General features: G+C 51.2%; 1 protein-coding gene across 3 annotated transcripts in view; it reads left to right on the top strand.

Moving 5' to 3' along the window:
- The window catches only part of LOC146422287 (SRC kinase signaling inhibitor 1-like), a 91540-nt gene that overhangs the window by 33936 nt on the left and 41069 nt on the right, over nt 1–16535 (top strand). For all 3 annotated transcript variants that reach the window (XM_085046661.1, XM_085046658.1, XM_085046660.1), the window contains exon 3: nt 2556–2579. In XM_085046661.1, coding sequence (XP_084902787.1) covers nt 2556–2579 — 24 coding nt within the window. The remainder of the gene's footprint in view (nt 1–2555; nt 2580–16535) is intronic.

Below are 16535 nucleotides of genomic sequence, written 5' to 3'. Positions count from 1 at the left end.
CTCCAGGTGGGAGTTATCCCGACCGATCCCGGTTGGGAATTGCTGCTCCCGGTGGGAATTATCCCGGTTGGGAATTGCCGCTCCCGCCGGGAGTTATCCCGACCGATCCCGGGCTGGAATTGTCGCTCCAACCGGGAGTTATCCCGACCGATCCCGGCTGGGAATTGTCCCTCCCGCCGGGAGTTATCCCGGCTGGGAATTGTCGCTCCCTCCGGCGCCTCTGAGTCACTCCTGCCCTTGAAAAAGACCTTTGTGCCTCCAGGCTTGTCTGCAGGAAAACTCGGCGCTCTTTGACTCAAAGCGCTTCTAAAAAGGATTTTTTTTTTTTTTGGGGTGGGTTGAGGCTGAGCTCGGGTTGGGATTCCTGAGGCTGTGAGGAATATTGATGCGAGCGCGGCTGGAATGGGAATGAGGGAGGGATGAGGTTTGGGGTGAGGGGAAGAGGGGGGTTTGGGGTTGTGCTGATGGGTTTGGGGTTGTGGTCAGCAGGAGAGGGAAATCAGCAGGAGATGGATTTGGGGTTATGCTGATGGGTTTGGGGTTGTGCTGATGGATTTGGGATCGTGGTCAGCGGGAATCAGCAGGAGGTGGATTTGGGGTTGTGCTGATGGATTTGGGATCGTGGTCAGCGGGAATCACCAAGAGGTGGGTTTGGGGTTGTGCTGATGGATTTGGGATCGTGGTCAGCGGGAATCAGCAGGAGGTGGATTTGGGGTTGTGCTGATGGATTTGGGATCGTGGTCAGCAGAAATCAGCAGGAGATGGATTTGGGATTGTGCTGATGAGTTTGGGATCGTAGTCAGCGGGAGGTGGGTTTGGGGTTGTGCTGATGGGTTTGGGATCTTGGTCAGTGGAAATCAGCAGGAGGTGGATTTGGGGTTGTGCTGATGGGTTTGGGATCGTGGTCAGCGGAACGGGGAAATCAGCAGGAGGTGAAGGGAAGGAAGGACCAAATCTGCCAGCGAATTTGGGAATTATTGGGATAAAAACTCTGTGATGGTTCAGCATTATTGCGGCGCATTCCAGGGACTGGAAGAGAACTGGGAAGGGACTGGAAGAGAACTGGGAAGGGACTGGAAGGGGACTGGGATGGGACTGGAAGAGGACTGGAAAGGGACTGGAAAGGGACTGGGATGGGACTGGAAGAGGACTGGGAAGGGACTGGAAAGGGACTGGGAGGGACTGGGAGCTCAGTGCAGGGGCTTGGATTTAAAATAATCATTAAAAATAAAATTCCCTGAATAAAAAACAAGGTTTTCAGGGATTGTAGGGCAAGAATGAAAGCGAGAGGACGGGTGGGGTGTGAGGAGGGAGAGCAGAGCAGGTGGGAACTTCGATCCCAATAAAATCCCACTGGGACAAAAGCCGCTTTGTCCCCGTTTGTCCCCGTTTGTCCCCGTTTGTCCCACATCGCCCATCGTTATCTCGGTGATTTCCCCTTCCAGCAGGGCTGATCCGCCTCTTGTCACCGGATCCGACTCTTGTCACCGGATCCGACTTTTGTCACCGGATCCGACTCTTGTCACCCGATCGGGGACTGGGAGCGCCCTGGGATAATGGGAAATTGCTCCGGGTGGGAATGGGAATGGGAATGGGAATGGGAATGAAAATAAGAATGGGAATGGAATGGGAATTGGAATGGGAATGGAAATAGGAATGGGAATTGGAATTGAAACGGGAATGGGAATAGGAATTGGAATTGGATTGGGAATGGAAATGGAAATTGGAATTGGAATGGGAATGGGAATGGGAATTGGAATTGGAATGGGAATGGAATTGGGAATGGGAATTGGAATTGGAACTGGAATTGGAATTGGAATGGGAATAGGAATTGAAACGGGAATGGAAATGGTAATGGGAATTGGAATTTGAATTGGAATTGGAATTTGAATTGGAATTGGAATTTGAATTTGAATTGGAATTTGAATTTGAATTGGAATGGGAATTGGAATTGGAATGGGAATAGGAATTGAAACGGGAGTGGAAATGGTAATGGGAATTGGAATTGGAATTTGAATTGGAATGGGAACTGGAATTTGAATTGGAATGGGAATTGGAACTGGAATTGGAACTGGAATTGGAATTGGAATTAGAATGGGAATTGGAATGGGAATTGGAATGGGAATGGGATTGGGAATGGGAACCTGCCGTGCCGCGAGCAGTGCCAGCTCCTGTCACCGGCCGGTGGCACATCGCTGTGACACCGGTGACAACACGACACGGAGGGGGGTTGGGAAATCCCATTAGAAATGAACATTGTTGTGACTCGCGGCGCCGCAGGGCGGGCTGGGCACGCCGGTGACACCAGCGGCCACGCCGGGCTGCTGTCACACCCCCTTTTCCCTCCCTTTTCACCCCAAATTGCTTCAATCCTCACCCCCTGCTTGCTCCCCGAAGCTCCAGCAACCCTTTTGGGAGGGGCAGGTTGAAATTCCACCTCAACTCAAAGGGAAAACAAAAGTCAAAGCAAGAATCCTAATTTTTATTTTTATTTTTTTTTATTTGTGTGTGTGTGTGTTTTCTTCTGTCGTTTTATCTTTCCCTCTTTTCGTTAGCAACCCAACTACTGGAGCTTTAAGGTCAGTATTTCGGATTTTTCCTGCTTCTCTTTGAAATGCATGTGCTTGCCCAGCCCGGCTGTGGCTCTGGAGGGGGAGGTGGGAGCTCCGGGTGGATTTTTTTGGGATTAAAAATTCCCGATCCGAAGCCATTCTGTCTCCACTCAGCCGAAATTTAACCTCCTGAGAGGGATTTTTTGGGGTTTGGGGTGAGTTTTGCACACAAACCTGTTCTTTGAGCAGCCAAATCTGCTGCTCTGGAGTTGTTTCCTCGCAGCAGAGACCTGAATTCTGGGGAAAATTTTGGGAAAAATCCTGTTCTGGATGGGGTTGGAAATCCACCATCCTGGTGGCCACACCCAGGCAGGGTTGCTGTGGTTTCCAGCCTCTTCATCCTCCTCTTCCTCCTCCTCTTCCTCCTCCTCCTGGAGCTGTGGAGTTGATTTTTTCCCCTCACCCCGCCGGGTTCTGGAACTTTCCATCCTCCCCATCACTCGGTGTCTCCTCCTCATCCTCCTCATTCCCCAAAAATCCCAGTTTTCGGGGTGGGAAATGGAGTTTGGGAATCTCAGGGTGGGATTCTGAATCCAGCAGCTCACGGGATTGAGGGAAGGGGAGGAGAAATGGGAATTCCAGAGTTGTGTTTGGTGGGAAATTTCTGGGGCAGAGGGAGAAAGAATGGAATTCTCAAACTGGAATTTGGTGTTGAGAGATTTTTGGACAAGAGGGAGATGGAATAAATGGGAATTCCCTAGCTGGAGTTTGGAGTTTGGTGTTGGGAGATTTCTGGAGCAGAGGGAGGAGGAAGAGGATTCCAAAATTGGAATTTGGATTTCTGGAGTAGAGGGAGGAGGAAGGGAACTCCCAAGATGGTGTTTGGATGTTTGGTGTTGGGAGATTTTTATACCAGATGGGGAAGGAAGGGAATTCCCAAGTTGGAATTTGGAGTTTGATGTTGGGAGATTTCTGGAGCAGAGGGAATAGGAATGGGATTTCCAAACCGGAATTTGGTGTTGGGAGATTTTTAGACCAGAGGGAGGAGAAATGGGAATTCCTGGCTTGTGTTTGTTGGGAGATTTCTGGAGCAGAGGGAGGAGGAAGGGAATTCCGAAACTGGAATTTGGTGTTGGGAGATTTCTGGATGAGAGGGAGAACAAACAAGAATCCAAAGTTGGAATTTGGTGCTGGATTTCTGGAGCAGAGGGAATAGGAATGGGATTTCCAAACTGGAATTTGGTGTTGGGAGATTTCTGGACCAGAGGGAGGAGGAATGGGAATTCCTGGCTTGTGTTTGTCGGGAGATTTCTGGAGCAGAGGGAGAAGGAAGAAGATTCCAAAATTGGGATTTGGTGCTGGATTTCTGGAGTAGAGGGAGGAGGAATGGAATTCTGAAACTGGAATTTGCTGCTGGATTTCTGGAGCAGAGGCTGGAGTTTGGTGTCAGGAGATTTCTGGAGCAGAGGGAGGAGGAACAGAATTCCCAAGCTGGGCTTTACTGCTGAGTGATCTCCAAACCACAAAACAAAGTTGTTTTTCCATCTGGAGTTGTTTGGTGAGGGGAAGAGATCTCATCCCTTTCTCCAGCGCTTGGAAGTCATGGGAAAACAGAGAAATATTGGTTCTGGGAGGTCCAGGGAATCATGCAAGGGGGAAAATCCCAAGGAAATCCCAGGAAAAAAACAGAAAAAAAGGTCTGGGAGGTCCAGGGAATCTTCCAAGGGGGAAAATCCTGCAGAAATCGCACAGAAATCCCGGGAAAACACAAAAAAAAAGAGGTCCAGGATCTCATCCAAGGCGGGGAAATACTGCATAAATCCCGGGAAAAGACAAAAAAAGAGGTTTGGGAGGTCCAGGGCTTCATCCAAGGGGAAAAATCCCGCAGAAATCCTAGGAAAAGCCAAAAAAAAAGAGGTCTGGGAGGTCCAGTTCCTCATCCAAGAGGGGAAAATCCCTCGGGGAACTTGTGTGAAGAGGTCTGATGCGGGAGGTGTGGCTGCTCCCGGCGGGATGCAGGAAAAACGGGAAGATCCAAAGGCTCCGGAGGGTTCCTTTGGAACCGAGGCTTGAAAAGAACATCAAAGGCAGCGAAGAGAAAGATGCCGAGCGGGGAAAAGCGGCGGGGGAGCGGCTGGGGACACTCGGGACGCGTTTGGGTTTAAACTCGGGAAGAGTTTGGGTTGAAAACTAAGATTTTTCCCGGTTTGGGGGTTGAGGCTTCCCCGGGAAGGCATTTCCACCATTCCGGCCGGGAAAGGGAGAGGGGAAGGCAGGGAATGATTGCGGGATGAGCTGTTGTGGTCGTGAGGTTTTCTCTGGTCTCCATCCCACCGAGTTTCCAGAGGGATCTGTGATGCGTTATTCCTGCTGGGAGTGAGGATTTGGGGTGGATAAAGAGGGGACAGTGGCTCCTGACTCAGATTTTGGGGTCCTCGCTGGTTTTCCAGCCTTTTTGGGAGCTGTTATCTATCGATCCTGGTGTTGTCAGTATTTATGGTCATGGAAAATTGGGTTGGGCTGGGATGGAAAGGACAGTTTTTCCCTCTGGGAGTAGGAATTTGGGGTGGATAAAGAGGGAGGAGTGGCTCCTGGCTCAGATTTTGGGGTTCTCTCTGGTTTTCCAGCCTCTCTGGGAGCTCAGTTGTTATCCATCGATCCCGGGTGTTGTCAATATTTGTGATCATGGAAAAGTGGGATGTGCTGGGTTAGAAAGGAGAATTATTCCCAGTGGGAAAGGGGATTTAGAGTGGATAAAGAGGGAGGAGCAGGTCCTCGCTCAGATTTTGGGGTCCTCGCTCAGATTTTGGGGTCTTTGTTAGTTTTCCAGCCTCTCTGGGAGCTCAGTTGTTATCTATTGATCCTGGTGTTGTCAATATTTATGATCATGGAAAATCGGGATGGGCTGGGCTGGAAAGGAGCATTATTTCCAGTGGGAGGGGGATTTAGAGTGGATAATGAGGGGGGAGGGGCTCCTCACTCAGATTTTGGGATCCTCGCTCAGATTTTGGGGTCTTTGCTTGTTTTCCAGCCTCTCTGAGAGCTCAGTTGTTATCAATCGATCCTGGCTGATGTCAATATTTGTGATCATGGAAAAGTGGGATGGGCTGGGCTGGAAAGGATCGTTATTCCCTGTGGGAGTGGGGATTTGGGGTGGATCAAGATGGGGGAGTGGCTGCTCCCAGTGCCTCGCTCAGATTTTGGGGTCCTCGCTCAGATTTTGGGGTCCTCACTGGTTTTCCAGCCTCTCTGAGAGCTCAGTTGTTATCCATCGATCCTGGTGTTGTCAATATTTATGATCATGGAAAATCGGGATGGGCTGGGCTGGAAAGGAGCTCAAAGGCCACCTCATCCCAGCCCCTGACACAGATTTGGGGTGACACCCACCCTGTCAGGGTGCTGGGAATGGCAGAGACATCCCCAGCACAGAAATGGGGAAACTGAGGCACGGCAGGAATGGCTGGGATTGGATTTCCCAGGGGGATGCAGCAGCCCAACCCGGGGCAGTGTTGGCACAGAAATCCCAAATTTAGGACTCCTTCCCTCCAGCTCTTCCTGCTCAAACCACTTGTGGGGTTTTTCACCTTTCAAACCAACCCTCGGAGGATTTTTTTCCCAGGTGATCCTTAGCTGCTGCTCCATCAGCTGCCACCACCGTGTCCCTGTCACCAACCCTGTCACCAGCCTGTGCCAGGTTCCCTCCTCAGTGCCCTCAATCCCCAGCCAGGCCTTGTCCCTTGTCCCTTGTCCCCTCCCTGCTGCTCCCCATCCATCAGCGTCCCCGCAGGATGCAGTAATTGGGTTATTTTGGGAAGATTCTGTCACCCGAGCAGAGCAGGGACAGCGAGTGGCTGTGGCTCAGCTGTGGCCATCGAGGGGTGGCTGAGGGTCGAGGGATGGAGCCGGGAATGTCACCTTCATCCAGGAATGTCACCTTCATCCAGGAATGTCACCTTCATCCCAAAAAGTGTCTCCTGCTTCATACCCAACCCTAATTCCTGTTTGGGGTTGTCTCAGCCTGGGGACAGTGACTAGATCAGGATTCCTGTTTGTCCAGGGATAGGGACAGGGATAGGGACATGGATAGGGACATGGATAGGGACATGGGTAACACAGGGAAATACAGGGATATGGACAGGGATATGGATATGGGTAGGGACAGGGATATGGATATATGGATATATGGATATGGATAACACGGGGAAATACAGGGATAGGGACATGGATAGGGACATGGATATGGAATGGGACAGGGACATAGATATGGATATGGACATGGATAACACATGGATATGGGTATGGATATGGATATGGATAGGAACAGGAATAACACCAGGAAATACAGGGATGTGGACATGGATATGGACATGGATATGGACATGGATATCACAGGGAAATACAGGGATATGGGTATGGATATGGATATGGATATGGATATGGATATGGATATGGATAACACGGGGAAATACAGGGATAGGGACATGGATAGGGACATGGATAACACTGGGAAATACAGGGGTATGGGTATGGATATGGATATGGATATGGACGTGGTTAGGCACAGGGAAATAGAGGGAGAAGGATGTGGATGTGGACATGGATAACACAGGAAAATGGACATGGATAGGCACAGGGGTATGGACAACACAGGGAAATACAGGGATGTGGATAGGGACAGGGATATGGATAGGAACAGGGATAACACCGGGAAATACAGGGATATGGACGTGAATATGGACATGGGAAATACAGGGACATGGACATGGATATGGATAGGGACAAGGATATGGATATGGATATGGATATGGATATGGATATGGATATGGATATGGATAACACTGGGAAATACTGGGATATGGGTATGGATACGTATATGGATATGGATAGGGACAGAGATATGGATATGGATAACACTGGGAAATACATGGGCATGGATGTGGATGTGGATATGGATATGGACATGGATATGGACGTGGTTAGGCACAGGGAAATACAGGGAGAAGGACGTGGATGTGGACATGGATAACACAGGAAAATGGACATGGATAGGCACAGGGGTATGGACAACACAGGGAAATACAGGGATGTGGATAGGGACAGGGATATGGATAGGAACAGGGATAACACCGGGAAATACAGGGATATGGACGTGAATATGGACATGGGAAATACAGGGACATGGACATGGATATGGATAGGGACAAGGATATGGATATGGATATGGATATGGATATGGATATGGATATGGATATGGATATGGATATGGATAACACCGGGAAATACTGGGATATGGGTATGGATATGTATAGGGATATGGATATGGATAACACTGGGAAATACATGGGCATGGATATGGATATGGATGTGGATGTGGATGTGGACATTGATACGGATATGGATACGGATATGGACATGGATAGGGACATGGATAGGGACAGGGATAACACAGGGAAATAGAGGGAGAAGGACGTGGATAGGGACATGGATAACACAGGGAAATGAACGTGGATAGGCACAGGGATAGGGACATGGATAACACTGGGAAATACAGGGATATGGATATGGATATGGATATGGGTAATACAGGGACATGGACATGGATATGGATAACACTGGTACACGGATATGGATATGGGTATGGATAACACTGGGAAATACATGGGCATGGATGTGGATATGGATGTGGATAGGGACAGGGATAACACGGAAATACAGGGACAAGGACGTGGATGTGGACATGGATAACACAGGAAAATGGACATGGATAGGCACAGGGGTATGGACATGGATAACACAGGGAAATACAGGGATATGGATATGGATATGGATATGGGCAAGGATATGGACATGGATAACACAGGGGAATACAGGGATGTGGACAGGGATAGGGACATGGATACAGCCATGGAATAAAAACCCGTCTGAATTTCCTGGGAGGTGAACGATCAGTGCTCCTCCTCCCCAAGCTGGCTGGAGAAGGGCGGGATGAGGGATGAGGATGAATTTATACCCACTGGGATTGTCCTGTTCCCAATCCCAGCTCCCCTCCAGCCCCACATCACCTTCTGCTGCCCCACCGCGAGCGGCGGCACCGCCCCACCCCTTTTTTGGGGACAAAACGAGCAATTTTAGGGCTGCACGCATGACAGCCTCGCATCTCCCTGCTCCCGAGGGGCGCAGAGGGAAGGTGTGGGGCGATCAGCATCCTCAATATTCATGAGGCTGCAGAGCATCCAGGCTTTTAAATATTCATGAGCCAGCAGGAAAAACGCGGAGAGGGGACCAGCAGCCACCCCAAAACGGGTGGCTTTGGGCTGGGCGAGGCGACATCCCGCCGGTGTCACCTGCGGAGGGTGGGGAAGGTGCTGGCTGTGGGATCCACAGCTGGATTCTCCCCTCCCTGCCCCGCTCCCGCTCACATCTGGCCGCCGCGCACATCTGGAGGGGAAAGGCCCCTTCCTTGAGTCGAGGGGTCCGGTTTGAACAAGCCCTAATCCGATTTGAACGCCGAAATCCTGTTAGCGTTGCGATCAGGATTAATTCTGGGTTAATCGGGATAATCCTGACAAAATGTTCGGCATTAGACGTGGGGTGAATTACTGCTGCCGGCGGCGGGAATGCTTTTAATTTGGCGGCGAGACGGGAGTGGAGGGAGAGGGGAGGGGGGAATGGAAAAGCCACAACCCCTTGGATCCTGGAAAAATCCTTTGGAGCACTCTGGAACTCTCGTTTCTCCCACTTTTGAGGCTCCAGCCCGAATTACCTCATTTTTTTCCCTTCTTTTCTGGGCATTTCCAGCTCCTCCGTGTCCGGAGATGGGATGGTGGAATTCCTTCCTGCTTGGAATTCGCTGCTCCTGGCTGGTGGAGCTGGTGGGAAACGTGGAGCAGAGGGGTTTGTTCTGGTCAGGGATGGTGAATTCCTGTTGGGAATGCTGGGTTCTGGTCAGGGATGGAGAATTCCTGTTGGGAATGCTGAGTTCTGGTCAGGGATGGAGAATTCTGGTTGGAAATTCTGGATTCTTGGCAGGGTTGGTGAATTCCAGTTGGGAATGTTGGTTTCTGGTCAGGGATGGAGAATTCCAGTTGGGAATGTTGGTTTCTGGTCAGGGATGGAGAATTCCAGTTGGGAATGTTGGTTTCTGGTCAGGGATGGAGAATTCCAGTTGGGAATGTTGGTTCTGGTCAGGGATGGAGAATTCCAATTGGGAATGCTGAGTTCTGGTCAGGAATGTTCTATTCCAGTTGGGAATGCTGGGTTCTGGTCAGGGATGGTGAATTCTGGTTGGAAATTCTGGATTCTTGCCAGGGTTTGTGAATTCCAGTTGGGAATGCTGAGTTCTCATCAGGGATGGTGAATTCCTGTTGGGAATGTTGGTTTCTGGTCAGGGATGGAGAATTCCTGTTGGGAATGTTGGTTTCTGGTCAAGGATGGAGAATTCCAGTCGGGAATGTCGGTGTCTGCTCAGGAATGTTCTATTCCAGTTGGGAATGATGGGTTCTGGTCAGGAATGCCGAATTCCAGTCGGAAATGCTGGATTCTGCTCAGGAATGCTCTTTTTCAGTTGGAAATGCTGGGTTCTGGTCAGGGATGGAGAATTCCAATTGGAAATGCTGTTTTCCGCTCAGAAATGCTGGTTTCTGGTTGAGAATATTCTATTCCAGTCGGGAATGCTGGTTACAGCTCAGGAACGCCGGTTTCCGTCTGAGCACTCCACATTCCATCCCCAGGATCCTTTCCCGGCAGGAATTCCCATCCCGCCGGGAGCAGGAGGTGTCAGAGGGCACAGCAGTGTCACCTTACCTGTCCTGCCCGGGAGCATCAATAATTCAGGAAGAGCCGAGCTGGGAATGAATGAATGAATGAATGAAGGGAGAGAGGGAGGTCTGGAATCCCATTTTCTCCTCAGAATGGGTTCAGTAGGAATTCCGTTTTTTCTTCAGGATAGGCCTGGCAGGAATCCTATTTTTACCTCGGGATAGGCTCAGCACAAATCCCATTTTTTCCTCGGGATATGCTGGGAATAAATGAATGAATGAAGGGAGAGAGGGAGGTCTGGAATCCCATTTTCTCCTCGGAATGGGTTCTGTAGGAATTCCATTTTTTCTTCGGGATAGGCCTGGTAGGAATCCTATTTTTTCCTCGGGATAGGCTCAGCACAAATCCCATTTTTTCCTCGGGATATGCTGGGAATGAATGAATGAATGAAGGGAGAGAGGGAGGTCTGGAATCCCATTTTTTCCTCGGAATGGGTTCAGTAGGAATTCCATTTTTTCTTCGCGATAGGCCTGGCAAGAATCCTATTTTTTCCTCGGGATAGGCTCAGCACAAATCCCATTTTTTCCTCGGGATGTGCTGGGAATGAATGAAGGGAGGGAGGGAGAGATGAATGGAGCTGGAGTTGGAATCGCTTTGGTGGCACAGGCTGGCACTGGGCAGACTGGGGAAGTCAAACTGGTCAAACTGGGATCCAGTTTGCAAAGCTCTGCTGTCCCGTTCCCCCCTCCCCAGGAGCCCCACGAGGGGTTGGGGTGTCATCCCAGGGTTTGGGAGGGAGGGAAGGGCAGGGATGAGGTGAGGGACCCCAAAACAGACTGGTGGGAACTGGTTGGACTGGTTGATCCCCCCAGGAATGTTGGGAAGGGTCAGGAAGGCAGAGGAATGATTGGGGGGTGGTGCAGATGTCTGGAAACCTTCCCTTCCCATTTGGATCTTTGGATTCTTTATTTTTTTAGTATATTTACTAAAATAATTGTATTTTAAAGTATTTTTATTCATATTTTTATTTTAAAGTATGAAATAATTTGATAATTGAATTGTTAATTTTTTTGTATTTTTACTCAAATAATTGGATTTTTTCCAATTTTCAATTCATATTTTTATTTTAAGTATAAAATAATAGGATAGATGATTTTTTAATTTTTTTTTTTAGTATTTTTACTAAAACAACTGGATTTTTTTTTAGTATTTTTAAGGTGGTTTTTTTGGTACATAGGGAGACATGGGGCAGAGAAGAGGGGTGGAGAGAAGGGGTCTCAAAGTGAGGGACCCCATTATCCTGAGACCCCATTATACTGGAATCCCATTATCCTGGGACCCCATTATCCTGGGACCCCATGGCTCTTCCCAAGGAATTCCATGCCCCAGAGATGGCACAGCAATTCCCAGCAGCCATTCCCTAACTTCCCATACCATCCCATCCCTCATTCCCATCCCATCCATTTCCCATTTTCCATTTCCCATCCCATCCCTCATTCCCATCCCTCATTCCCATCCCATCCCTCATTCCCATCCCTCATTCCCATCCCACATTCTCATCCCTCATTCCCATGCCATGCCATGCTGTCCCATTTCCCATTTCCCATATCCCATTTCCCATATCCCATTTCCCATATCCCATTTCCCATATCCCATTTCCCATATCCCATCCCATATCCCCATCCCATATCCCCATCCCATATTCCCATCCCTCATTCCCATCCCTCATTCCCATCCCATCCATCCCATCCCATCCATCCCATCCCATCTCCCCATCCCATCTCCCCATCCCATCTCCCCATCCCATCTCCCCATCCCATATTCCCATCCCATTTCCCATCCCATTCATTCCATCCCATTTCCAATTTCCCATCCCATTCCTCATTCCCATCCCATTCCTCATTCCCATCCCATCCATTCCCCATTTCCCATCCCCATCCCATTCCCCATTCCCCATTCCCCATTCCCCATCCCATATCCCATCCCTCCATCCCCACAGCCCTCAGCAGATGGGATCCTCGGCCAGCCGCCGGGATTAATCTCCGAGCCCAGCGGCGGATTTGCGGGATTAATCCCGATCCGCGTCCAACCGGAGCTTTGCGCCTCGGTAAATAACCGCGCCGCGCCTCGGCCCCGCCAGCTGCTTTCCCAAGGATTTCAGACCTCCCTCGCCTCCATCCCCATCATGCGGAGCTGCCAGGACCTGCCAGGCCCTGCCAGGGCGATGCCCCGCTGCCCCCGAGGTGGGATTTTGGGGGTTTTGGGGTCTCCCGGCGGATGAAATCCCCCCGGAGCTGCCCGGCCCGGCCCCGCGGTGACAGCAGGGAGGCTGAGCTCGGGGACAGGCGACACTGGTGGCATCAGGACACCGAGGGTTGGTCCTTCCCAGGTCTGTCTCGGGGCTGGGCTGGGGGGATTTGGGGTGGGAAGGGGAGCTCTGAGTGTCCCAGAGGTGTCCCCAGAGGGGGAAGGAGCCGCTTGGACTCCAGCTGTCCTTGTCACTGGTGATATTCTGCAATGGGATGGACACAGGGGTCTGGAATTCTGTTTTCTCCTCGGAATGGCTTCAGCAGGAATTCCATTTTTTCCTCACGATATGCCTGGCAGAAATCCTATTTTTCCCTCGGGATGGGCTCAGCACAAATCCCGTTTTTCCCTCAGGATAGGTTCAGCACAAATCCCGTTTTTCCCTCAGGATAGGTTCAGCACAAATCCCATTTTACCCTCGGGATGGGCCCGGCATGAATCCCATTTTTTTCTAGGGATGGGCTCAGCACAAATCCCGTTTTCCCCTCTGGGTTCAGCAGGAATTCCATTTTTTCTTCGGGATATGCCTGGCACAAATCCCGCTTTTCCTTCTGGGTGGGTCCAGCACAAATTCCGTTTTTTCCTCGGGATATGCCTGGCACAAATCCCACTTTTTCCTCAGGATAGGTTCAGCACGAATCCCATTTTTATCTCGGGATGGGTCCGGCATGAATCCCTTTTTTCCCTCAGGATGGGTCTGACATGAATCCCGTTTTTTCCTCAGAATGGGTCCTGCACAAATCCCATTTTCCCCTCTGGACTGGCTCGGCACAAATCCCATTTTTTCCCCAGGATGGGCCCAGCATGAATCCCTTTTTTCCCTTAGGATATGCCTGACATAAATCCCATTTTTTTCCCGGGACAGGTTCAGCACAAATCCCATTTTTTCCTCAGGATGGGTCCTGCACAAATCCCGTTTTCCCCTCGGAACAGTCCCGGCACGAATCCCGTTTTCCCCTCAGGATGGGCTCAGCACAGCCCTCAGGGACTCGGGACAAACCTCTGTCCCCTCCCGAGTGTCCCTGGCAGGGTGAGGGAGGGAAAATCCCTCTGTCTCCGGCTGTCGTGTGGGAACAGCTGCTCCATCCCGGCGAGGAATTCCTAATTCCCTCCCCACGCATTTTTCCCATATTTTCTTCCCCTTCTATCAGCTTTGAAACGACCTGTGGGAGGTCCAGAGCTGCTCTTGTCACCCTCCTGTCACCTCTGGTCACTCTCTCCTGACCTCTCTCCATCCCCACCCAGCACTTCCACCTCTTTTCCCCATCCACACTCCTTTCCAGACTTCCCAAAAATCCCTCCAGGAATTTCCCAGGAATTTCCCAGGAATTTCCCAGGAATTTCCCAGGAATTTTCCAGGAATTTCCCAGGAATTCCAGGACCCTGAATCCTTCCCCGCTCCTCTCCAACTCCCAAAATTCCCATCTGGGGAGGGAAATTTCGGCGCGGGGTGTGGAGGATGAGGAGGAGGGAGAGGCAGGAATGAGGAACATCCTTATCTAGCCGGGCGGAGATAATGGAGCAGCTTCTCGGAGGGATCGCCGGGGCTTTTTAGGAGCTGAAAGAATCGCTTGATTGTGGCTGTTTTTAGCTCGGGGGAGACAAAAGGAAAAGGAAAAAACAACAAAAAAAACCCACCGAGTCTCACTCGGTTCTCCATCCCACTGCTTTTATGTAAAGCTCCCGGGGACGGGGGAGGGAATGGGGATGCTGCTGACCCTTCTGGAATGAGGGATTCTTCCTATTTCTGGGGTTTTGTCTCCTCCAGAGGGTCTGGGAATGCTCCTGTCCCTGATGGAATGTGGGGATTTTTTCCCATTCCTGGTTTAATTGCCTTCTCCAGACGGTCTGGGGATGCTCCTGTCCCCAATGGAGTTTGGGATTCTTCCCACTGCCTTCTCCAGAGGGAATGGGAATGTTCCTGTCCCTGTTGGAATCTGAGATTCTTCCCATTCCTGGCTCTGCTGCCTCCTCCAGAGGGGCTGGGGATGCTCCTGACCCTGCTGGAAGGTGGGGATTTTTTCCCATTCCTGGTTTAATTGCCTTTTCCAGAGGTCTGGGGATGATCTTGTCCCTAATGGAGTTTGGGATTCTTCCCTCTGCCTTCTCCAGAGGGAATGGGAATGTTCCTGTCCCTGTTGGAATCTGGGATTCTTCCCATTCCTGGCTCTGCTGCCTTTTCCAGAGGGGTTGGGAATGCTCCTGACCCTGATGGAATGTGGGGATTTTTTCCCATTCCTGGTTTAATTGCCTTTTCCAGAGGGTCTGGGGATGATCTTGTCCCTAATGGAGTTTGGGATTCTTCCCTCTGCCTTCTCCAGAGGGAATGGGAATGCTCCTGTCCCTGCTGGAATGAGGGATTCTTCCCATTCCTAGCTCTGCTGCCTCCTCCAGAGGGCTGGAGATGCTCCTGTCCCTGCTGGAATGAGGGATTTTTTCCCATTTCTGGCTCTCCTGCCTTTTCCAGAGGGTCTGGGGATGTTCCTGTCCCCAATGGAGTTTGGGATTCTTCCCACTGCCCTCTCCAGAGGGAATGGGAATGTTCCTGACCCTGTTGGAATGTGAGATTCTTCCCATTTCTGGCTTAGCTGCCTCCTCCAGAGGGGCTGGAGATGCTCCTGACCCTGATGGAATGTGGGATTCTTCCAATTTCTGGCTCTCCTGCCTTTTCCAGAGGGTCTGGGGATGCTCCTGTCCCCACTGGAATCTGGGATTCTTCCCTCTGCCTTCTCCAGAGAGGCTGGATGGGCTGTGGATCCTTTAGGATTGGGTTTTCCCCGGGATCAAAGCTCTGCTCCAGCGGGATTTCCTCCCCTCCGGAGGCTCCCGGGGGTTTCCATCCGAGCAGATTTAATCCCGGGGGGCTCCGCGGGGCACCCCGAGCTCGGTTCCCCTCTCCCACCTTCCCTCCCCACCCGAAATTCCACGTTTTTCCTGGCGCGGCTTGGGTGGCTTTTGTTGTGCTCCGGGTGGTTTCACTCCCTCACCTTCCCCTTCCCTCCCGAGTATTCCCGGCTGGAATTCCCACGGGAATTCTTGGATCCAGCCGAAAATTCCAGGATCCAGCAGGGAATTCCTGGATCCAGCAGGGAATTCCGGGATCCAGCCGGGAATTCCTGGATCCAACAGGGAATTCCTGGATCCCGCCGAAAATTCCTGGATCCAGCCGGGAATTCCTGGATCCCGCCGGGAATTTCACGATCCCGCCGGGAATTCCTGGATCCCGCCGGGAATTCCAGGATCCAGCCGAAAATTCCAGGATCCAGCCGAAAATTCCAGGATCCCGCCGGGAATTCCTGGATCCAGCCGAAAATTCCAGGATCCCGCCGGGAATTCCTGGATCCAGCAGGGAATTCCAGGATCCCGCCCAAAATTCCGGGATCCAGCAGGGAATTCCAGGATCCAGCCGAAAATTCCAGGATCCAGCCGAAAATTCCAGGATCCCGCCGGGAATTCCTGGATCCAGCCGAAAATTCCAGGATCCAGCCGAAAATTCCAGGATCCAGCCGAAAATTCCGGGATCCAGCCGGGAATTCCAGCTCCAGGATTCCCGGTGCCGCTGGAATTCAGGCCGTGCTGGGGCTGGCCGGGCGGGAAATGGGTCATTTCCCAGCTGGAGCGGCGACAGCTTGGGGACAGCGGGGACAGCGAGCAGGGGGGGGCTCTGTCCCCTCCCTCCACCCCCTCACTGCCACCACGATGGGCTCAGATCCCACCGGGAATGATCTCGGAGTTCATGGGGGATTTGGGGCTTTTCCGAAATTCGGGGTGTTCCAAAATTTGGGGAGGGGTCTGGGGTGGGGTTAGAGGGTCCTTTGGGGGACAGGGCTGAGAAATGGAGGGGACAGTGACAATTTGTGGCCAGGGTGGGGTTTGGGGATTTATCCTGAATTCACAGAGACTTTTCCAGCTGGGAGA

This window comes from Lichenostomus cassidix, unplaced genomic scaffold (assembly GCF_008360975.1).
Source record: "Lichenostomus cassidix isolate B80296 unplaced genomic scaffold, HeHo_3.0 HiC_scaffold_789, whole genome shotgun sequence".
NCBI lineage: Eukaryota > Metazoa > Chordata > Aves > Passeriformes > Meliphagidae > Lichenostomus > Lichenostomus cassidix.
The sequence above is the reverse complement of the archived record's forward strand: the minus strand, read 5'-3'. Positions and strand labels throughout refer to the sequence as shown.